Raw genomic sequence first — 18,428 nt, 5'->3', positions numbered from 1 at the left:
CAAAATGTGTGCTGGTTCTCAAAAGGCACAATGGTAGAACTGGCTCAGCACCTCGTCTGCGGAAGAGAGGTTGCAAATGAAATCCCAAATGTAACTCATACGTTTGTTTTCTAAATGTAAAAAGCCATAATATATCCATGTCACTGCCATCAAGGGGCCAAATAACGTTACTGCAGTTCTCACAAGACAATCTCAGACCACTCAGCACAGCTACAAAAAGCAGAGCAACTGGCTTCTCCCGATAATCCACAGAGCTCAGAGAAGGGTATAATGGAATAGGATGGGATCTTTGTATCGGGTTGACAGGATGACTGGTGTCTCCCAGAAAGTCCTAGAGAGAGTGGATGCTTTTTGTTCTGCGTGCCCAGCTAAAACAGTTAGATGCCTTAAAACTAGATCATGTCTCTTACTAAAGTATTTAATGGGTTAGTATTTTATATTTACATACATCTAAAAGTATAAATGTTTACAGGTGAAATAAAGCATCCTTGGGTGCCAACACAGGCGATATGGATGGCTGTGAAATGGAGGGATCTCAAGTTCTAAAAATTAAGAAATGATGATATGAAGGATAATGTTAGCAGATCTTACTGTTGCATATGTTTAGCTTAATGTTGCCTCCATTCTATTCACAAATCTCACACATTGATTTCAAGTCTTAAGTGCTTGAGCACATCTTTAAAAAAACTAAAGTATTTTTCTATCATTCTGTCGATAATTTTGTGAAGTTGTGTGAAAATAGGGGTCAAGGATTAAACAAACTGTGACACAACAAACAGCATCGGCACTGTCTGATGCAGACACACAAACAAACATCCCCTAGGAGAAAGGAAGTCTGTGAAAATATCAGCCACTAAGCATTTTCAGGTCTTTTTTTCTGAGTATTAGAAAAAAAGCATATTCAAAGCTGCAAATAACAGACTATGCATTTCATTTCATGCATCATATAAAATATTAGTTATTCTTCAGTATATTTACAGTATATATTACACATGATATTCTGTACAGTCAAAGTTCAATCTACACCACATTCTTAAAAATATTTTCTGACCCATAATTAGTTTTACAAGAAAAACATACAAAACAAACAATTGGTTGTTTTGTAGGACGTCCTCGAAGTGAAGCTCTCCACCGCACTGACGGGAGAACTGTGAAATAATCCTGTGAGGGTGACTAGAGCACACATGCGCGCCTGCACACACACACACACACCCAAACACAGACACACACGACACAAGGGGAGGCGTAAGGGGGAGTCTTTTGCAGGCCTTGTATGGCCCTGTTTTCTTGGAGGGAAGGCTTCATTCCACAGCCAAACCTGCTGCCACAGCAAGCCCCATCCCGGGTTCTCTGGTGTACTCTGGGCTCAGGAGTGAAGTGCAAACAGCACAAGATTCGCGTGAGAGAAGCAGAGCAACAGAGTGTCCACTTCTCATCCTCTGAGGTTTCAGTGGTGCACTTTCAGCAGAACTGCACTTTACACTCCCATCAACCACACCTGAGTTTGGTTAACTGCACTTCTGATAGGCTTGGGCTAGTTACTGCGGCTGTGTCGCTGAGCGGTCAGACAAACTATCTGCTCTGTGAGGAGCCAGCTGCTGTTGCTGCTTTTGTTGTAACTGCTTCTGCTGTGTTTGATGCTGTTGCTGCTGCTGTTGGGCTGCTGCAGTGAAGGTACCCTGCTGCTGCAAAGGGAACGCTGCCTGCAGGATCAGCTGGGTGGACTGGTTTCCATGAAGGAGTCGAGGAGCCTTAAGTGAAAAAGTTACATTAGCTTAGTCGGCACAGCCTAACGAGCCAAGATGTAACTTAAAGCTGCAGTAACTAGGACTCTGCTGATTCACTGTAAAGCAAGAAAGGCAGGCAAATCAGTGTCTGTGTAATGGCTGAACAATACACAGACACTGAGACATGAGTGCGCATGCTGCGTTCTTCATGCTCTATTCAGGGTGGTCCCTTGGCTAAACCAGAGGATTTCTAACCATTTAAAAGTATCTGAAGCAGACCATTATTTAGAGATTACAGATTATTGAAATGTAATAGACTACAACAAGCAAAAGATCTGGACCGCTATGTCTCACCATACTTAGCCTTATGATTGTAGTGCGACCAAAAAAAAACAAAAAAAAAAAACAGGCTTTTGGAGGCCATCAGTCAAAGCATATCAGTTCCTCCTCGTATATTAATTATATTAAAAAAAATAGTAACTTGTGGCATTAAGTTAAACTTTAATTTCTAGATCTAATTTGTCATCCACCATCCTCTTGTTGTGGTTAGAGTCCGATTGAACAGTGAGTAGTGATATGGAACTGAAACATCGTTGTTGTCAACAGGAATTCATCTAAACTAAGCTGCATCTTTCAACATTGTATTTTAATCAAAATCACATTTTGAAAATGTCCTCGTCTGTCAACAGATCTGAAAAAAAATATTCACATTCAACTCCATCTCCTGTGTCAAGTTCTTTGAGCATACAAAGAATTTTCAATTTATATAAAATAAAATTCATTAGGATATTTTAAATCACGTAAACAGCAAGCTGCCTGTATGCGAGCCAACTTCATACAGTAAAACTTCACCTGATAAGTGGTTACTGTGTCAGTGTTACCTGTAGGAACTGTGTTTGCTGCTGGGTCAGTGGAGCTTGCCCTTGCTGCATGGCTGTGACCTGAGACTGCGGTTGAATCTGTTGCTCCTGTTGCTGTTGCTGCTGCGGAGCCTGTTGGGAAATGCTAATTGTCTGCGTCTGGCCCTGCTGCGGTGCAAAGGCCGTCACCACTTGACCCATAAACATGGTTGTGGGGACCATAACTGCCCCACATGTCATCTGCCCTGTCACTAGCTTGGTGAGCAGCTGGGGGCCTGCAGGAAACCTGTAAGGTTCAGGAAGTTAGTCAGGTCTGATAAGTCTAATTAACCCAAATTGACATAAGGTCAATATATATGACCTTTTTTCACTATAAAAGTGCACTGTACCTAAATTAGTACTACATTAAATTGAAGTATTATGCACCACAGAGGGTGCCATCAATGAACTCGAGCACTACTTAATAACATTTTCATTATGAAGAAATATAACAAATAGATTTATGTGAAGATTCACACCTAATCTGAGCCGAACGGTCCTGTGCAAATGTTGCCACAGCAGGAGTGTTGGGTCCAGTATTCTGCGCCAGGCTTGTGGCAATCTGAACCACGTTAGCAGGACTTTGCTGAGGGATCATCATCGTGTTGTAGAGAGATGCAGGCAGTGGATTCTGTTGAGGCTGCACTGTGTGCGACGACCTCTGAGGCTGAAATAAACAGAACCGGAGTCTATGACACGAGCATGCTGGATGGAAAAATCTATAACAAACACAGCTAAGCTATGAATTCAGCGGGTCAGTGAGAGGCAAAATGAGAACCGTTTAGCCTGTCTGACCTGCGAGAGTGCTGTGTTCTGTTCCCGTAGGAGTGTTTGTTGCTGGGATGGGGGCTGCACAGCATGTTGTTGCTGTATGCTGTTTTGCAGAGATCCTGCAGAAACCACCTGGCCCTGCATGCTGAGTGTACCCCCCTGCTGCCCACCATTCCCCTGGGCCATCTGTACAGAGCTCACATTTAGTCCTCCAGGCCCTTTCTGCAGGAACATCTGAGATACACATCACACATTCGAACTCCAGCTCTAATTATAACAGCAACACATCCATCATGTAAGCTGAATATAAAACAATTAAAAAGAAAACCTTTCATATATTTACTAGGCTATGTAATCATTCATTTGCAACACTTGTGCGCAGCTCTTCAGTCCTACCTGCAGACTCTGTCCCTGCACCCTCTGTAGCTCGTCCTGGATCTGCCGCAGCTCATCCTGCTGCCGCTGAATGTTGACCTCGATCATTCTGGTCCTCTGCTCCAGCTGCTCTTTCAGGTGCTGCATGGCTTCTAACTGGCTGGAGAACTGGACCATTGACTGTTAAAGAATAAAGACATAACAGTATGGCAGTTTATTTTAAATGTTCCATACGTATATTTTACAAATTGTTAAGGCTCAGGTCACATTCTCTGAGTACAAACAACTTCTTGCATGCTGACCACAGAACACATTTTAACCAACAGTGACCACTGGCTTAAAAATGTAACCAATTCAAACTGCAGCTCCAAGAATATCTGCTTAACGTTGGCAATAAAAGCAAGTGAATTTGTGAACACCCATAAAATTCTCAGCTTTAAAGCAAAAATAAACATATTTACAGCCTGCAAACTTTCCTTTGTTCTCTACAGCCAACTGACGGTTCATGACAACTGTGTGCAGGGGCTATATTTTTATTTAACTCACCTACATTTTTTAAAGACTTAAAAATCCAACATGCTGACGGTCAGACTACAGGCTACAGTAGTCCACAAACCAATAGGTGGCATCATAGGGACTACGTCTACGTTTTATATATAAATATAGGCATTCCTGGGTTAACAGCCCCATCATGTCAGTGCGTGGGAGCTATACAGAGCTTTGCAGATCCATGTTCATTGGCTGTCCCATGTCATAAGGCAGTGTCAAACAGACACATAGGCTACTCTTGTTCATAATTGTGCTGTTGGACCTTCAGTTTATCAAGTGCCACACAGAAGACATAAGACATGATGGATAAAGAAGTTCTTTATAGTGAAGTGAAACTGAGCATTAAAAAAAACAAACAAACAAACAAACAAAAAAACGCTGTCCACTGCAGTCATTGTCTGCTAGTTATACTCAAGAATCAGCAATATTAGACAATAAAAAAAAATGACGTGAATATCTTACTTGGTTGTTGGTCGGAACTTGTTGCTGTTGCTGCTGTTGTTGTTGCTGTTGCTGCTGTTGTGGCTGCTGCGGCTGTTGTTGTGAAACCATGGATGACGCCACGTTCTGTCCTGTATTTTGGGAACTCATCGACTGCTGATGGAATTAAAGACACCAAACAAAAGTCCTAAGTCCTAATGAAATCCCTCATGACCCAGAATACAGGTATCGTGAAATTTAAGACCAGAGCGTGTGCGCTTGTCCATCCACTGACCTGACTGCTGATAGATGATCTCCGTTGTGATGTCATCTCCACAGCAGAGACCGACTGGCGACCTGGTGTACTCCTATCTCCCTGAAGCTTCATTTGTGATGCTGAAGGGCAAATATAAACATGATGCTCAGATAATAATAATAAAAAAAGAAATAGTTAATATACATCAAGCTTTGCTCAGTAGTGAACAGATGCTTGTACTTACAGGCTGGGTCAGACACAGCCGTGTGGGAAGATTTACGTGAGCTGCGAGACGAGGCCGATGGGGTCCGACTGTGGTCAAATCGCTCTAAGGCCTCTTTCAAGCTGAAAGTGTTGAGCTGGGACTCAGAGCCTGAATCCTGGGATTGCTGCAAACAATGCATTGTCACAAGGTCACTATGCTGTCCACTCTTTAATTTTTACAAATCATACCTCATGTTGGTCTGACCTTCTCAGCGGTGATTTGAGGTGGTGATTCTTCAATTCCCAGCTCTCTGCGCTGTTCTGCTCTTACTTCAGCATAACTGCAGCGCAAAGACAATTAATGACACACACAGTTAGGGTTGGACACAACTTTCATAATTATGGCTCTGGAAATCACCAGAATACACCTGAATTAAAACAATTCAAGTTCAGACTTTCTGATTTCAAAGTTTGAACAGAAGTATATGGAAAATTAACAAATCAGGACTTTTTTTTAATATAAAGTTTAATACAATTGTAATACTACTACTAATAATAATATATATATTGCTGCATTTGGCTGCCTCTTATACATTTCAATATGTAAAAATATTTCCAGTAGCTTTTGTCTACTCCATAGTAATAAAAACACCACATCACTGGAAGCAAAGCATGTCATTATACTACCTCTAGGGTTTTACAGAGGACTGTATGTTTTAGCTCGTGAGCAATGTCATATCAAAGGGTCAAGAGGGAAATCTTCATGCACCTTACGACCGTGTGTGTGCAGACAATGAACTCTGGCCTGGAGTTCCACTGGTGATAAGTAATGTAGTAATGGGTCTGAAGCCAAATCCATTGCTGCCCTTTGGTGAGGAATCTGTAGTAGCAGGACTTTCCTTTCCCATATTGCATTACTACACAGAAGCAAAGAGAAGATTTCAATGCTCTGCTTTGGAAGCTCGAGAGGAAGTTGATAACTGGAGTTGACCATGCTTCAGTGATCGCTGACAGAAGTGTACTCACAGTGTTCGTGACACTTGGCTAGTGTCTCAAGGTCATCTACATGATAGTAGTCATATCCTGATGTACCCAGGACCTCAAATGGGAGGTAACCTATGATGGGCGGAGCTCTGGACAAACACAGTAAACGTTATTGAAATGATTAACTGGAAGTCAATCAGGAAATGTCTTGTTCTTACGTTAAGTCATACATCCAGCCATATTTACCCCTAAATGACAACATAAAGCAATAAAGGAGTATGTATGCATGTAGCTTCACCTGATGCTTTCACAGCATAAGGAAAATAAGTGTCTTTCTAAATGGTTCAGGGTAGCATGCCTAAACATTTTCAGTAATGAGAGTTGGGATAATTTGCTACTCCCAGCTCTCACCACTCACCAGGATGAAATGTCTGTATTCAGGTGTACAGTTTACCTTTCTACCAGCCCAGAAGAGCTGTTGTTGTAATGTTTAATGAGACTGATAAAGCTGATAAAGCTTCTTTTTTTTTTTTTTTTTAATCCCTGAATAAGATCATTGAGCTTTTGTAACTATGAGAGCCAACTACATCTGTGTCTAAATTAGCTACTGGTTACAGTTATACCTGTAGTTCATTTCATTTGGCCTGTCCCAAGGAAAACACACGCGACGCCGTTGTTCTGAGTTCATGTTCACACTTTTTTTTTTAAACATATTAAGTGGCGTAAGCTTGAAGGAGGAGCTTCAGCCCTCAGGCTATCTGACTTCTGAACTACCTACTATTCTTATCTTACACACCTTAACCTTGGACTTCTATCATTCAACCTTAACTGAATGACATTTGCACGTCACACTGTTTATTGCATCATTATGCAGGCATTATTTCGACACTGATTAGGATTTTTATTATTATTCTTCCATGCTGGAGACAGCTATGGCCAGAACGGATCTTTTGGGTTGTCTATCCCATTCACGTAATATATCAGGAATGCCTGGAGGGAATGTCGTCCCACCTGGGATAAATATTAACTTTGAATTAAGGATGAACTCATTAAAATGTACTCATTTTTTTTGGACAAAGGTCACTCTGATCTACCAAAACGAGATTTCAGCCAAAACTCAGGAATGTCTGCACTAATTATGAAAAACATCTTTGAAATAATAAAATTATTAAGTTACTCCATTTTATTTTTATAAAGGTAAAGAATTAGCTACACTGAAACATAACCTAGGATATCAACTGAAACGTGCATGGTTTCAGAGGCATACAAAAGTGAATGCTTGCTTACTTTCAAATCCTCTTATCCCCCCCAAACATCTATTTGTGTAAGAAAATATATACATAAATATTCCAGATCCATGAGCTTACAAACAATATGTTGTACAATATGTAGTTGTGTACATAGTCAACAAAAACAAATATCAATCCTGAAGTTAGAGTGACTGACAGGTTTTGGATAGTGTTAGTGATATCACCCCGAGTCATCAGCACCACGTCGAAGCCCCGTGGGAAATAAAGCAAAAATGCTGGTGACCGATAGCGGGCCAGGTTGACCTCACTCTTCTTTTATAATAATAATTATGTTTCCTGACCACAAGCCTTCATAAAAGCAAGCCTGCTGTGTAATAAATAATGACAGAAGTGTTACAAAACACGAGTTTTTTCGATTTGGTCTCTCACAAAAATCAACAATTCTGATTTCACAAAAAAGCCACGCAGTCACATACCGTAACCATGGTTAAAAAAAAAAAAAAAAAAAAAAAAGGTCATTCTTTATAAATATAGGTCAGCAACTTTCACACCAAATCAAGTAGGTTAAGTTTGACTAAACACTTAATACTGATCCATTGTAGCACAAACTGAAAATTAAGTTATGCATTTACACTGATAAATTGGAAAAGAATTACCTGTGGTCCAGGAAGAGAAATTTCCACTCTAAACTATGTCTGGATGTAAATTCCTCATTAGGCTCTTCTACTGTGCACATCTCCTATTGGTGCAAGGGGAGAAAACAGAACTTAGAAGACATAAAAATACACATACACAACTCTAAACTACACACAGTATATTGTCTTAAAAAGAGCCTTTTAAACTTGTGCAGTATGACAAATTACATGATCAATCATCCCTGTTTGTTCAGCAATACAAGTTCTGGTTTATTTTCAACTTATTTTATCCATTTAGGTTCTGCCATCTCCAGTAAAACAGCCCAGGTTTCTACGACAGCGATATGTCAACATAAACCCTCCCCCATTTTTTAAATGAGGTAAAAAAGTTATTCCCAGCAGAGGCATGAGGGAACTACACATGATAAATGACAAGGGCCCAAATCATTTTTCCTCAGGTGACCATTACTGCTGAGCCCTGTCCTAATTAAAGCTACCTTAAGAGCCCTAAAGCAAGAAACCGAATGTGTGTCAACCAGATAAAAGGAGAAGCAGTTAAAGATTCTCACCTTGATAAACTGTGGCTTGGCTAGCCTCACAGTGGCTATGAGACACACTCTGTCTTCAAAGGCAGAGTGAAGTGATCGCTGGATCACTCCATCGAAACCATTTCGGGTACAGTTAGGCACTGGTAAAAAAGAATGGGAACAAAGCAAAGTTAATCCTTTCACACAACATCTCTGCTCTACATTCTGACTCCGTGTACTGTAACTTACCATTATTCAGGGACTTGAAGTTTCCAATAAACTTTACATATTCATACACGGGGGGCTCTTTGGGGTCGATTGTCCCTCGGAGCATGTGGCAACAGAACTCTAGCTGATTTTTTGCTATAACAATAATAATAATAATAATAATAATAATAATAATAGCTTAAACATAAGAATTGAAGAACAAAAACAGCAGCTGAAGACAGATAACATATCCAACCTACTTTTAAGATACTCAGGTGTCAATGTTTCTCCTTCCATGACATGAGAGGACAGAGCCTTGTACACCTCTGAATGCTCCCCCACAGGCAAGAAATTTAACAAGTTCTGATCAACAAGATCAGACTGGGGAAAAACAAAACCAATGAATATGTTTATTACCAAATGTTTCATCAGTGAACTACTGACTTTATCTATTATTTAAAGCTTATACTCACTGGTAAATGTTCTAGTAGGGAAGTCACACTCTCAGAGACATAGATTATATTCCCATCAGCCATAATTGCAAGGAAAAATCCATCTAACGCCTAATAGAAACAAAGGTTAGATAATATTTCATCTATATTTTTGCATAGAAACACAAGAAAAATAAGTGCAAGAAACTGCCTTACCTCCAACATCAGCTGAGTGAACTCTTCATTACTAAGAAAAGGAGGTTTCCAGTCTTGTCTGATCTCAGTTGACTCTGACTGAGCTGCGATTTCTGATAAAGTAGACATAACGCATGTAACTTATAACTCTGCGAATTTAAAAAGGCACCCATTATGCTTTACCTTATGGACCATTAAAGTGGTCAGTATATGTAATCCCAGTAAGCCAAATGTTCAAGTTTCAGAATGCACAAAGCAATCAGTTTCAGCTCATTTTTGTTCTACTTTTGGCTGTGTATGGTGGCCCTAATATGAGTCCACACAGAATTTGTTTGCAAGAGGCAGTCAAACAGAAGCAAGTTGGCTTGAAGAGAAAGAGCTAAAACATTTCATTTTAAACTAAGGATGAACTGAGGGATAAACCCACTACCATTATAATTAATTCTAGTGGTTATTAGAGTTTTTCACCTTTGTGTTTGTGCAGAAAGTCGATACTTTTCTGCAAAATAGTGGACTTGTCCATCTTCCGGGTGTTGCCCGGCAGCATTGTACCCAACTCCTTGATGAGGACATTGAACTGGTCTCTGCGCTTCTTCTCAGACTTGTTACGGGACACGCTGGTTATTTAGAAGAACAAATATTTGTAAAAGTTAGATGACATCTTAACTAGGAACACATCAAAATCTTGTTCACTGTAGCTGTAATAATTCAAAACGATATCTAAAATCAAGTCTTGTAACAACTACAATAGCAGTTTTATGGAGGATGTAACTTCACTGAATGCATTTGATATGAAAACAAACCCAAGATCTTACCGTTTTGCTTTGTCCTTTTCATCTTCTTCCATTAACCCATCAAAAATACTACTGTCATCCCTGCAGATTGGACAAACCAACAGTTATATCAGATCCTTTAACATTTACAGTGAGCTCTTTGATAAGAAAATCTCTCCTAGAAAACATGAAGACATCAAACTCAGGCACTGTAAATCCCTAAATTACTTTGATCTTAATCTTCAAAAAAAGGAAAAAATGAAATCACTGTTAATTAGATGCATGAGAACTGTGGGCTGAATGTGTTTTGGATTTTCTTCATGTCCCACTATTTTTTTAAATCAACAATAAAAAAAAAACTAGCCAAATGTTTGACTCACTGGTCAATGCTCGAGGTCATTTTGTATCCTGTTCAGGGTCGCAGTGTCGGTGAGGGGTCTTTTAATCGTGAGGTAGACATTTGTGAATAAACCTTTGAAGAAAAAACACCCATAAAATGGCAGAGTGTCAAAGAATCAAAAAACTTCAGACACGAGCAAAGATGGTAAAGACATTTCACCTTACTGACAGTACAGCCAGTTCTGTGAGAGGATGAGGAAGGTGCTGCTGGGTGAAGGTAGAGTACAGGTGGACACTCTGTGATAGGGGTGTGCTTTTATGAGTCTTGGAGGATATTCTCTCAAAGTCTCTCTTACCAGGCTGCAGAAAATAGCTAAAAGTTCCTCGGGGTGCTGTGTCTTTCGTCTGCTTAGGGTGTAAGTCTGGCACATGGCAGCAACATCTGAGTCTATGAGACAAAAAGACACAACAACCGAGGCCGTTATTGAAAGATTAGAGAACCATGATATATGAGATTGATTTATATTTTAAAAAAGTAAAAATAAAAAAAACAAGCATTTATAAGAATTCTGCCTACATTTATGCCTGAGGGTTGAAATTACTCCTTATTCTTTCATAAATATAAATACATTATAACAATGGTGGATGCTAATATGATCAACGATCATGTCCCATGTTTGTTTAGATATGCAGCTGTGTGGAGCTCTCTCTCCTCTCTGCAAGGCAGGTAGGTGAGTGTGTTTGCTGCTGAGACCAGGCGAGACTGCTGATTGGCTGGTTTGAAGAAACTGCTGTGTACAGACTGGACAGCCACCCCTTAACCTCCTTGCCTCCTCTCCACTCTATAAAGAGCTAGCAGTTAGGCAGCTAATAGCACTGCGTGTTTGTGTGAGAACACTGGTTCTAAGAGTTGACTCTTAACACTAGGTGTGGAAGTGAGATATAGGTTAAGAGTTATTGGTTACAGTTTATTTTAATACTACTGTATTACTATTGGCTCTGTATGATGTCAGTGACAGAGGATAAAGCTCAGTTTCAAATGGGAAGGGAGCTAAAACAGCTTATTTCAGAACCAGATGAACTAATGGGCAACACCAAGGTCCAGTATAAGATAAGGTTAAGTTTGAACTGTGAATCCTGCAAAACTGCTTTACCTGAATTCAAGAATAGAACTGTCGACCTGCAATTGTTATTCACTCTTAATGTGGCAGCACAATATCAGCACTCACATCAGCACAGTGAATTTTGCTGTTGCTGTTGAATGTATGACTATAATCACCTGCATCCACCACAGCTTATATTAAGGTGGTGCTTTAATAGGGGTCACATCCTACATGTGCAACAGAGACGCCGAGGAAAGCCAAAGGCTGAAATGAGTCAGTTTCTTTCTGCTGCCATGTAATATTAAAACCATTACATATAGTAAACAATTATGAGTGCTGATGTTCTCATCAATTTATTTTTTTGTGTTTGCAGTGGGTCAGCATCAATGAGACTGTTCTTTTTGTATAGTATAATGTGGTAATACATCCCTTTACTTTAATAAAACCAAGTGGAGTTTTGTACTACATCAAATAGTCATTGCGTAGTTTCTTTGGCAATTCTTTGTGTGTTTTGCCAATGAAACAGCAGCAGAATGTGTTGGGTTTGCAATAGCTGTAACCTCAAACAGCTCTGTCACAGAGAGTGAACAGTAAACAGTGAGGCTGTTATCAATTACATAAAATTACACTGGATTATATGCTCCATTGCTAACTGCAAATCACCCAAGCTAAATACTAACAAACTCAAACAACAAAAACAAAAAGTAAAATAAAAAAATATTAATAGATGTGCAGTTGCACAAAAAAAGAAAAAAAAAATCCTGTGGATTACAATTTTTAAATTAATTACTTAAATTGACGTTTGATCGTCGTAGTCATAACTGTAATCAAATACATTATGGTTTAACTACAAACATACTTTTTTAGGCCATTGTAAAAACCTTGGCTAGTAGGGTTTGGCTCGAGTGCAACATCCCAAAAAAAAATTAAAATGGTGACAGAAGTAATTTTAAAAGCGATAAAAAAATAAAAAAAATAAATTAGGGTACTTACTACCAAATATTTGCCTGCTTGTGTGCTGCTGTGTCAGATATACCAGAATCTGTCTTGATTTAAACAAGCCACAAATGCAACCATCAATAACTGAAATACTCTTTCTACCACCCATCTCTACTATCTATTCTCTTTGCCCAGGTACACTAGATTTCAAATTAAAATGAGAAAGCCCGCTGGGTCTCTAGCCTAAATATTTGACCCATTTACTTCATGAACCAGTTACCGTCACAACCTATGTGGGAGGCTTTCTCAACATAACGGCCTATTTGTGTTGGTGAGAAAATCCCTTCAGTGTTTTTCCCCATGAATCTTGGTAGACATAATTTAAAGAGTTTAAATTAGGCCTGTTAACATTTGGTAAAGCCAAAAAGAAGAATTACACCTACACTCACCGATAGAATGAGTGAGTGTAGGTGTATTATTAGAGTAAACAAAGCTCTTCAGTTAATTGAAATAAAAAAATGAAAATGAATGAAAAAACCAATAAAAATAAAGCTACTTTCAGCAGTTGCCTTATTCACAAGGAGTCACCACAGAGGTAGCATTACATATTTAAACTGAATCAAGCAATCAACCCACCCTTGAAATCAACTAAAACTAAAGTGTATTGAAAATTAAAGCTAAAAAACAACAATAATAATAAACATAACTCTGGATCCAATATGCATATTTATGGTACGTTTCAAAAAATATACATCAGCCACCTCACATAATTAAAATATAGTTCTTTTTAATGTGATTTAAAATATTTCTGTCTTATTTACTTTTCATATTCCATTGAAATCTAGTCATCAAAGTGTTGCAATTCAGAAAATGCATTGTAAAAAGAGTATCATGAGCTAGAGCTTCAATGTGCACATTTTCATTCAGTAATTTGTTCTTTCCATTCATTTAAAGTTTATATCTTGTTTAGCAGCACAGTGGTTAGCACTGTTGCCGCACAGCAAGAAGGTCCTGAGATCAATTCCACCATCAGGGTCTTTCTGTGTGGAGTTTGCATGTTCTCCCCGTGTTTGCGTGGGTTCCCTCCGGGTACTCCGGCTTCCTCCCACAGTCCAAAGACATGTAGTTTGTGGGGATAGGTTAATTGATTAGTCTAAATTGCCTATAGGTGTGAATGCGGGAGTGAGTGTCAGTGCGAATGATTGTCTGGCTCTGTGTGTTAGCCCTGCGACAGACTGGCGACCTGTCCAGGGTGTACCCCGCCTCTCGCCCTATGACAGCTGGGATAGCCCCCCCCCGCCACACTGAAAAGAAGAAGCGGATGGATCTTATTTATTTATATGTACAGGATTTTTGGTTTTTGTCAAAAGGGGGGGACTACAAATAATGACATAAAAACAATTTTCACCATCATATATGGTGATGCCAGAACTTCAGAAGCCTGAAAGATTTTTAAACAGATGCAAACACTGTCTACTTAAAACTGATTAAAGTACACAAATAACTGAGATATGAACTAGCAGGTATAGTACGTGTGTAATGGAAACTTCAGTCAGCAATGACAATACTGGTTTAAAAAAAGGATTTCTATTGGTTGGAATAAACTTGCTGTCAAGTCAATCAAAATAAGGAAGGAAGTTGGCACTGGAAGTGTTTACACCTTAGTGTTGGGACAGTGGAAAAAATGAAGGTAAGAGGGAGGAGTAGGTTCTGTCATGGCCCACTGACTTTCAGCTATGCAGTGTTATTTTACTGCACCCTACATGTGACGCTTTTCACACAAATACATTAGAGAGTGGATGTCTTAACTGAGATTAAACCTTTGTCAACACAAGTGGCCAACTACACATTGGCACAGCACTGTAAAAGGGAGCGGTGAGTTGTAGTAAAAAGCATTGTCTAAAGATTTTGTACCAACAGACACAAAGAGCTTTTCCTTTTTGGCTGTACATCATCTTAAAAGCAGGCAAGCTAAACTGGATTGCAAATTAAGACTGGGGGGGAAAAAGGAAAAAAGAAAAAAAGAAAAGGCAACAGAGGCCATCGAATGTAAGACAATTTCATAAATAAATTGGCTATATTAGAGCACAATGAAAGACAGAAAGAAAACATTGTAGTTGAAGCAGTAGCTTTCGGCACAGAGCGAACGTTGTGTAACTGGGAGAACAGGCATTGTATAACTGTGATGTCATCTGTGCTTCACTGACCTGCTGGCCCAGTGACCTACTTTCCTCCTCCTCCGATCTAACTTAATCACAGCTCCACAAGCAACACCTTCCTCTTCTCACTAATAACACTACACTCTGTCAACACAAATCCTTAGTATTCCACAGCGTGTATACTTCACAAAAGGTGTGAAGAGGGAGTCAAACTGCCTGCATCTCACGTTTCCTCATTTAATCACATGATTTGAAAAGGCTTCCTGGTGTTTCCTAAGCCTCAGCGGGGACCAACGTCAAGGAAGAAAGCAATGAAGATGTGCTGCATTTTCATCGGGCTTTAACAACATCAACCAAACAGCCTCACTCACATATGCATTTTTCACACCGAAACATCTCAAAAAGCACTGACTGACGACAGTCATTTATCATAATTTTTATGTGGCTCACACAACATTGTTGAATGCCTGTATGTGGGTGTGTGCATTCAGATGTAGGGCACCAGAGCTCTGAGGATATGAGTCACTCTGAAGTGGATCTATGGCGCCGCTCGTCACGCACTCCGCCACACCCCGGCGCTGAGATGCCAACACAGCAACTGTGCCAATGGGCAACACCATAGCAACCGGCCTCACCGTGCAGTGTAAAAATAGCTCAGCCGAATTCCTCCGCAGCTGATACTCTCTCCATCATACACTAAGAATTATTAGACTACCGCGAGCGACTCCTTTTGTCATGAACTGGAGTCTGTGGATGTGAAACACTCTGCAGGTTCCACCTGTGCAGCAGTGCAGTAACACGTGTTCTGTAAACATTACTGCACTGTTGTCTTCATGCAGTGAACATGGCTACGCACCAATTCAAACAGTACTTTTTGTCCCTAACTTATAATAAAGCAGATTCTACTTGTGAGGCAGAGCACTTTTACTTCTCAGTTAAGGGGGTCGTGGAAAGCAGAGAAAAAGAGCCAAAGATCCAAAAATGGATAGAAGATAGAATACAGCAAAAGCAGCTTTCACATATGACTCAGTAAGCTCAGAAATTAACAAAAAAAAAATTAACAAAACGCTAGATTACTACAATTTGTCTGACCAGAAATACTCAGTTAAATTATTCTAAAGCCCTGTCCACATATAGAGCAATAAACACAATGCTAACCGTAGGTCACAAGTATGCATTAATGCCTTCAGCTGTGTCGGTAACCCAGTAATGTATTTACAAGGTTACCTATGCATTAGTCAGTGGTATCCTTTGTTACCTTTCGTGGTCATGTCACGAAAGATAACAAATCAATCACTTCCCCTCAGAGCAGAGAAAATTTTAACTTGCTGCTTCTAGTCATTAAAAGTTACTGTTCCTGCTGTCGCTGAAAGTCTTTGAATTTCACTAACATTCTGCAGTCACTGGTCCCCACATCACTGACAGCCTCTTCCTATGTGCATGTAATGTGGTTGTATTAACTTTCTGCACTGGTCTGTTGATGTTAACAGTGAGGAAAGCACACAATTTTATAACTGAAGAATGTTACTTAAGGTCCTTAAATACACTGATGATTTGTACAGATGTTGTTTGATTTAAAAAAATTAGACTGTCCTCAGGTTTGGATATTTTGTTTTGTTTGTTTTTTGGCTTTTAGCCCAAAATTCTATAATTCTCTCTCATTTATGGCTCAACCAAACTAGAGTAAAAATAGTCCACCAACCTCCTACAAGAGAGAAAATTAAATAAATAAAATAAACATCATCAGTGGTGATTGCTTTGAATATTTTCCACCAACTACACAGAGATTCTGAGCGTGCAGCAACCTCTCGGCACCCGCTTTCAATCACAAAACTACTACAAAGGTCGCTAAGTGGAGGGAAACCTGTCTCAATCACAACAATTGCAGTGTGACATGGAATGACTAGAATTACTATCAGACAGACTGGTGAAAGTTTTATTATTAATTCTCATCCAATTCATTGCCAAAATGCTGCACTCAATCTTAGTCAGTCTGCACTGGTGAGCACAAATTGCCTGCGGCATGTCTCTGTGGTTGTTTGCAATAATTTTGGTTATGCCGCAATTTCCGAATGCCTAATGTGACTATAGCAATAAACAACTGGTAAATTAGTCACAGGGAATATCCCTAGTTTACACTGGACAGTATTAAATAACTGTATAATGATTATATTCCACTCTAATGAGAGCAGGAACCATTTGTTCATATGCAGGCTGGAGCAGCAGCTACTAATACAGATGCACAATAAAGCCCCAGACAGCTCCGCCTGTCATGGTTATTTAAAATGAAAATGTCAGGATGAAAATGTTTTCTCCCTCACAATGTTATTAAAACAAGACCTTTTGTTATGGTGTTATTCATCAGTATTCTGTCTTCGAAGCATTCAAAGAAGTCAAGAAGACTGCAGTTATGCGCAGCTTGCAGATGCGAATGAAAAGTTTTTGCCTTTTACATTCATAAAAAACAAATATATCAGTAATCTAGACAAGACAATCAGAAAACCCATCACTTATTTTCAGTGACTTATCCTGTGAATATGACGCTTTTAACACCAAATATTTGGGCCAAGACTTCCTGGTTTTATTAGATTGATTATCAATCACTTTTATTATCAAAATTTACACATTATATATTTAACTCAGCTATAATCTTACAATATTTAGTTGACTAAAACTAGACTAAAAAAAAAACAGATGCCTTAATTATGACTAAAATTAAAATCAAATCAATTTAAACCAGAAAAAAACCCGGTATCAAAAAATCTCATCTCAAAAGATTCTGCATACCAGTCAGTTTATAACTAAATATTTAACTCAGGAAGTTGTCTGTGCACCAAACCAGACAGTCTTGCAAACAATCCTCATACTTTAAGTCCAATTCATTTGAACATTCTTCCAGCCTGTTAGAAACCTAATTTAATGGCTCTCTAGATCAGGGGTGTCAAACTCAAATACACAGTAGGCCAAAATTCAAAATGGAACAAAGTCACGGGCTAACATTAATATTTATTGAAAAAAAAAATCTTCCTCTAGATATAAGAATAAATCTTTTCTTATGGACTCAAACAAGTTTAGCTGAAAAACTGAATATGGAACAGCAAAGCTTAATACTAAACAATATATACATTAGCTGTATAATACCAGTAGGCCTGCTCTAATAGTAATTTGGTATGGCCAGAGTTTGACACCTATGCTCTAGATGCTTTTCTCAAGTCTAAAATATGACGCAATGCCCTAAATAATGTTAAGGCAAAACAGTTTAAAAAGGGACATTTTGTGAAACTTTGAACCCAAACTACAGATAACACTGTCCAGCAGGTCTTATATCACATGAGTAGATGAACTCTGGTTTCATAGCAACCTTTGTGTTTTCCCCATCATCTGTCAAAACCCCGATACCTGAGAACAGGGGATGGGTGAACTCTCATTGATCCCAAGTGTGGGAGCACAGACCACAGCTTTAACAAGATTTCTTGAAAGTCTGTCAACCACTTAAAAACCTGTGGTGCTTATAAGCCTCACCCTTTATTCTCACACAATTTTCAGCAAAACAGACACAATGCAGGGTTTAGAAAGCCATAAGGAAGAGAGGGTGTTCATTCTGCTGTAAGTGATAGCAAATATCTAGGATAATATTATGCCGTTTTAACAAGCAGCAACAGCAACAGCCTCACTGCCAAGCAGG

The 18,428-nt window shown here is 39.2% G+C and overlaps 1 protein-coding gene across 3 annotated transcripts in view; it reads right to left on the bottom strand.

Annotated features, from left to right (window-relative positions):
- The window catches only part of clocka (clock circadian regulator a), a 31,563-nt gene that overhangs the window by 1,413 nt on the left and 11,722 nt on the right, over positions 1-18,428 (bottom strand). The window contains exons 3-23 of one of the 3 annotated variants that reach the window (XM_085449833.1): positions 10,763-10,990; positions 10,584-10,675; positions 10,246-10,305; positions 9,899-10,047; positions 9,452-9,543; positions 9,278-9,367; positions 9,065-9,185; positions 8,847-8,960; positions 8,640-8,758; positions 8,092-8,174; positions 6,228-6,334; positions 5,971-6,118; positions 5,467-5,542; positions 5,242-5,386; positions 5,037-5,137; positions 4,784-4,918; positions 3,794-3,952; positions 3,422-3,631; positions 3,106-3,293; positions 2,609-2,873; positions 1-1,751 (exon numbers count right to left, since the gene is read on the bottom strand). The exon at positions 1-1,751 is cut by the window's left edge and continues 1,413 nt beyond it. In XM_085449833.1, coding sequence (XP_085305959.1) covers positions 1,539-1,751; positions 2,609-2,873; positions 3,106-3,293; positions 3,422-3,631; positions 3,794-3,952; positions 4,784-4,918; positions 5,037-5,137; positions 5,242-5,386; positions 5,467-5,542; positions 5,971-6,118; positions 6,228-6,334; positions 8,092-8,174; positions 8,640-8,758; positions 8,847-8,960; positions 9,065-9,185; positions 9,278-9,367; positions 9,452-9,543; positions 9,899-10,047; positions 10,246-10,305; positions 10,584-10,603 — 2,595 coding nt within the window. In that variant the 5' untranslated portion in view covers positions 10,604-10,675; positions 10,763-10,990 and the 3' untranslated portion in view covers positions 1-1,538. The remainder of the gene's footprint in view (positions 1,752-2,608; positions 2,874-3,105; positions 3,294-3,421; positions 3,632-3,793; positions 3,953-4,783; positions 4,919-5,036; positions 5,138-5,241; positions 5,387-5,466; positions 5,543-5,970; positions 6,119-6,227; positions 6,335-8,091; positions 8,175-8,639; positions 8,759-8,846; positions 8,961-9,064; positions 9,186-9,277; positions 9,368-9,451; positions 9,544-9,898; positions 10,048-10,245; positions 10,306-10,583; positions 10,676-10,762; positions 10,991-18,428) is intronic. The other 2 variants (XM_085449834.1, XM_085449835.1) reach the window with 2 other exon arrangements.

Source organism: Copadichromis virginalis, linkage group LG23 (assembly GCF_057382275.1).
Source record: "Copadichromis virginalis isolate Kocher_CV1m ecotype Utaka linkage group LG23, C_Virginalis_male_GT1.1, whole genome shotgun sequence".
NCBI lineage: Eukaryota > Metazoa > Chordata > Actinopteri > Cichliformes > Cichlidae > Copadichromis > Copadichromis virginalis.
Note: the sequence above shows the minus strand (reverse complement) of the source record. Positions and strands in the feature narration are given on the sequence as shown.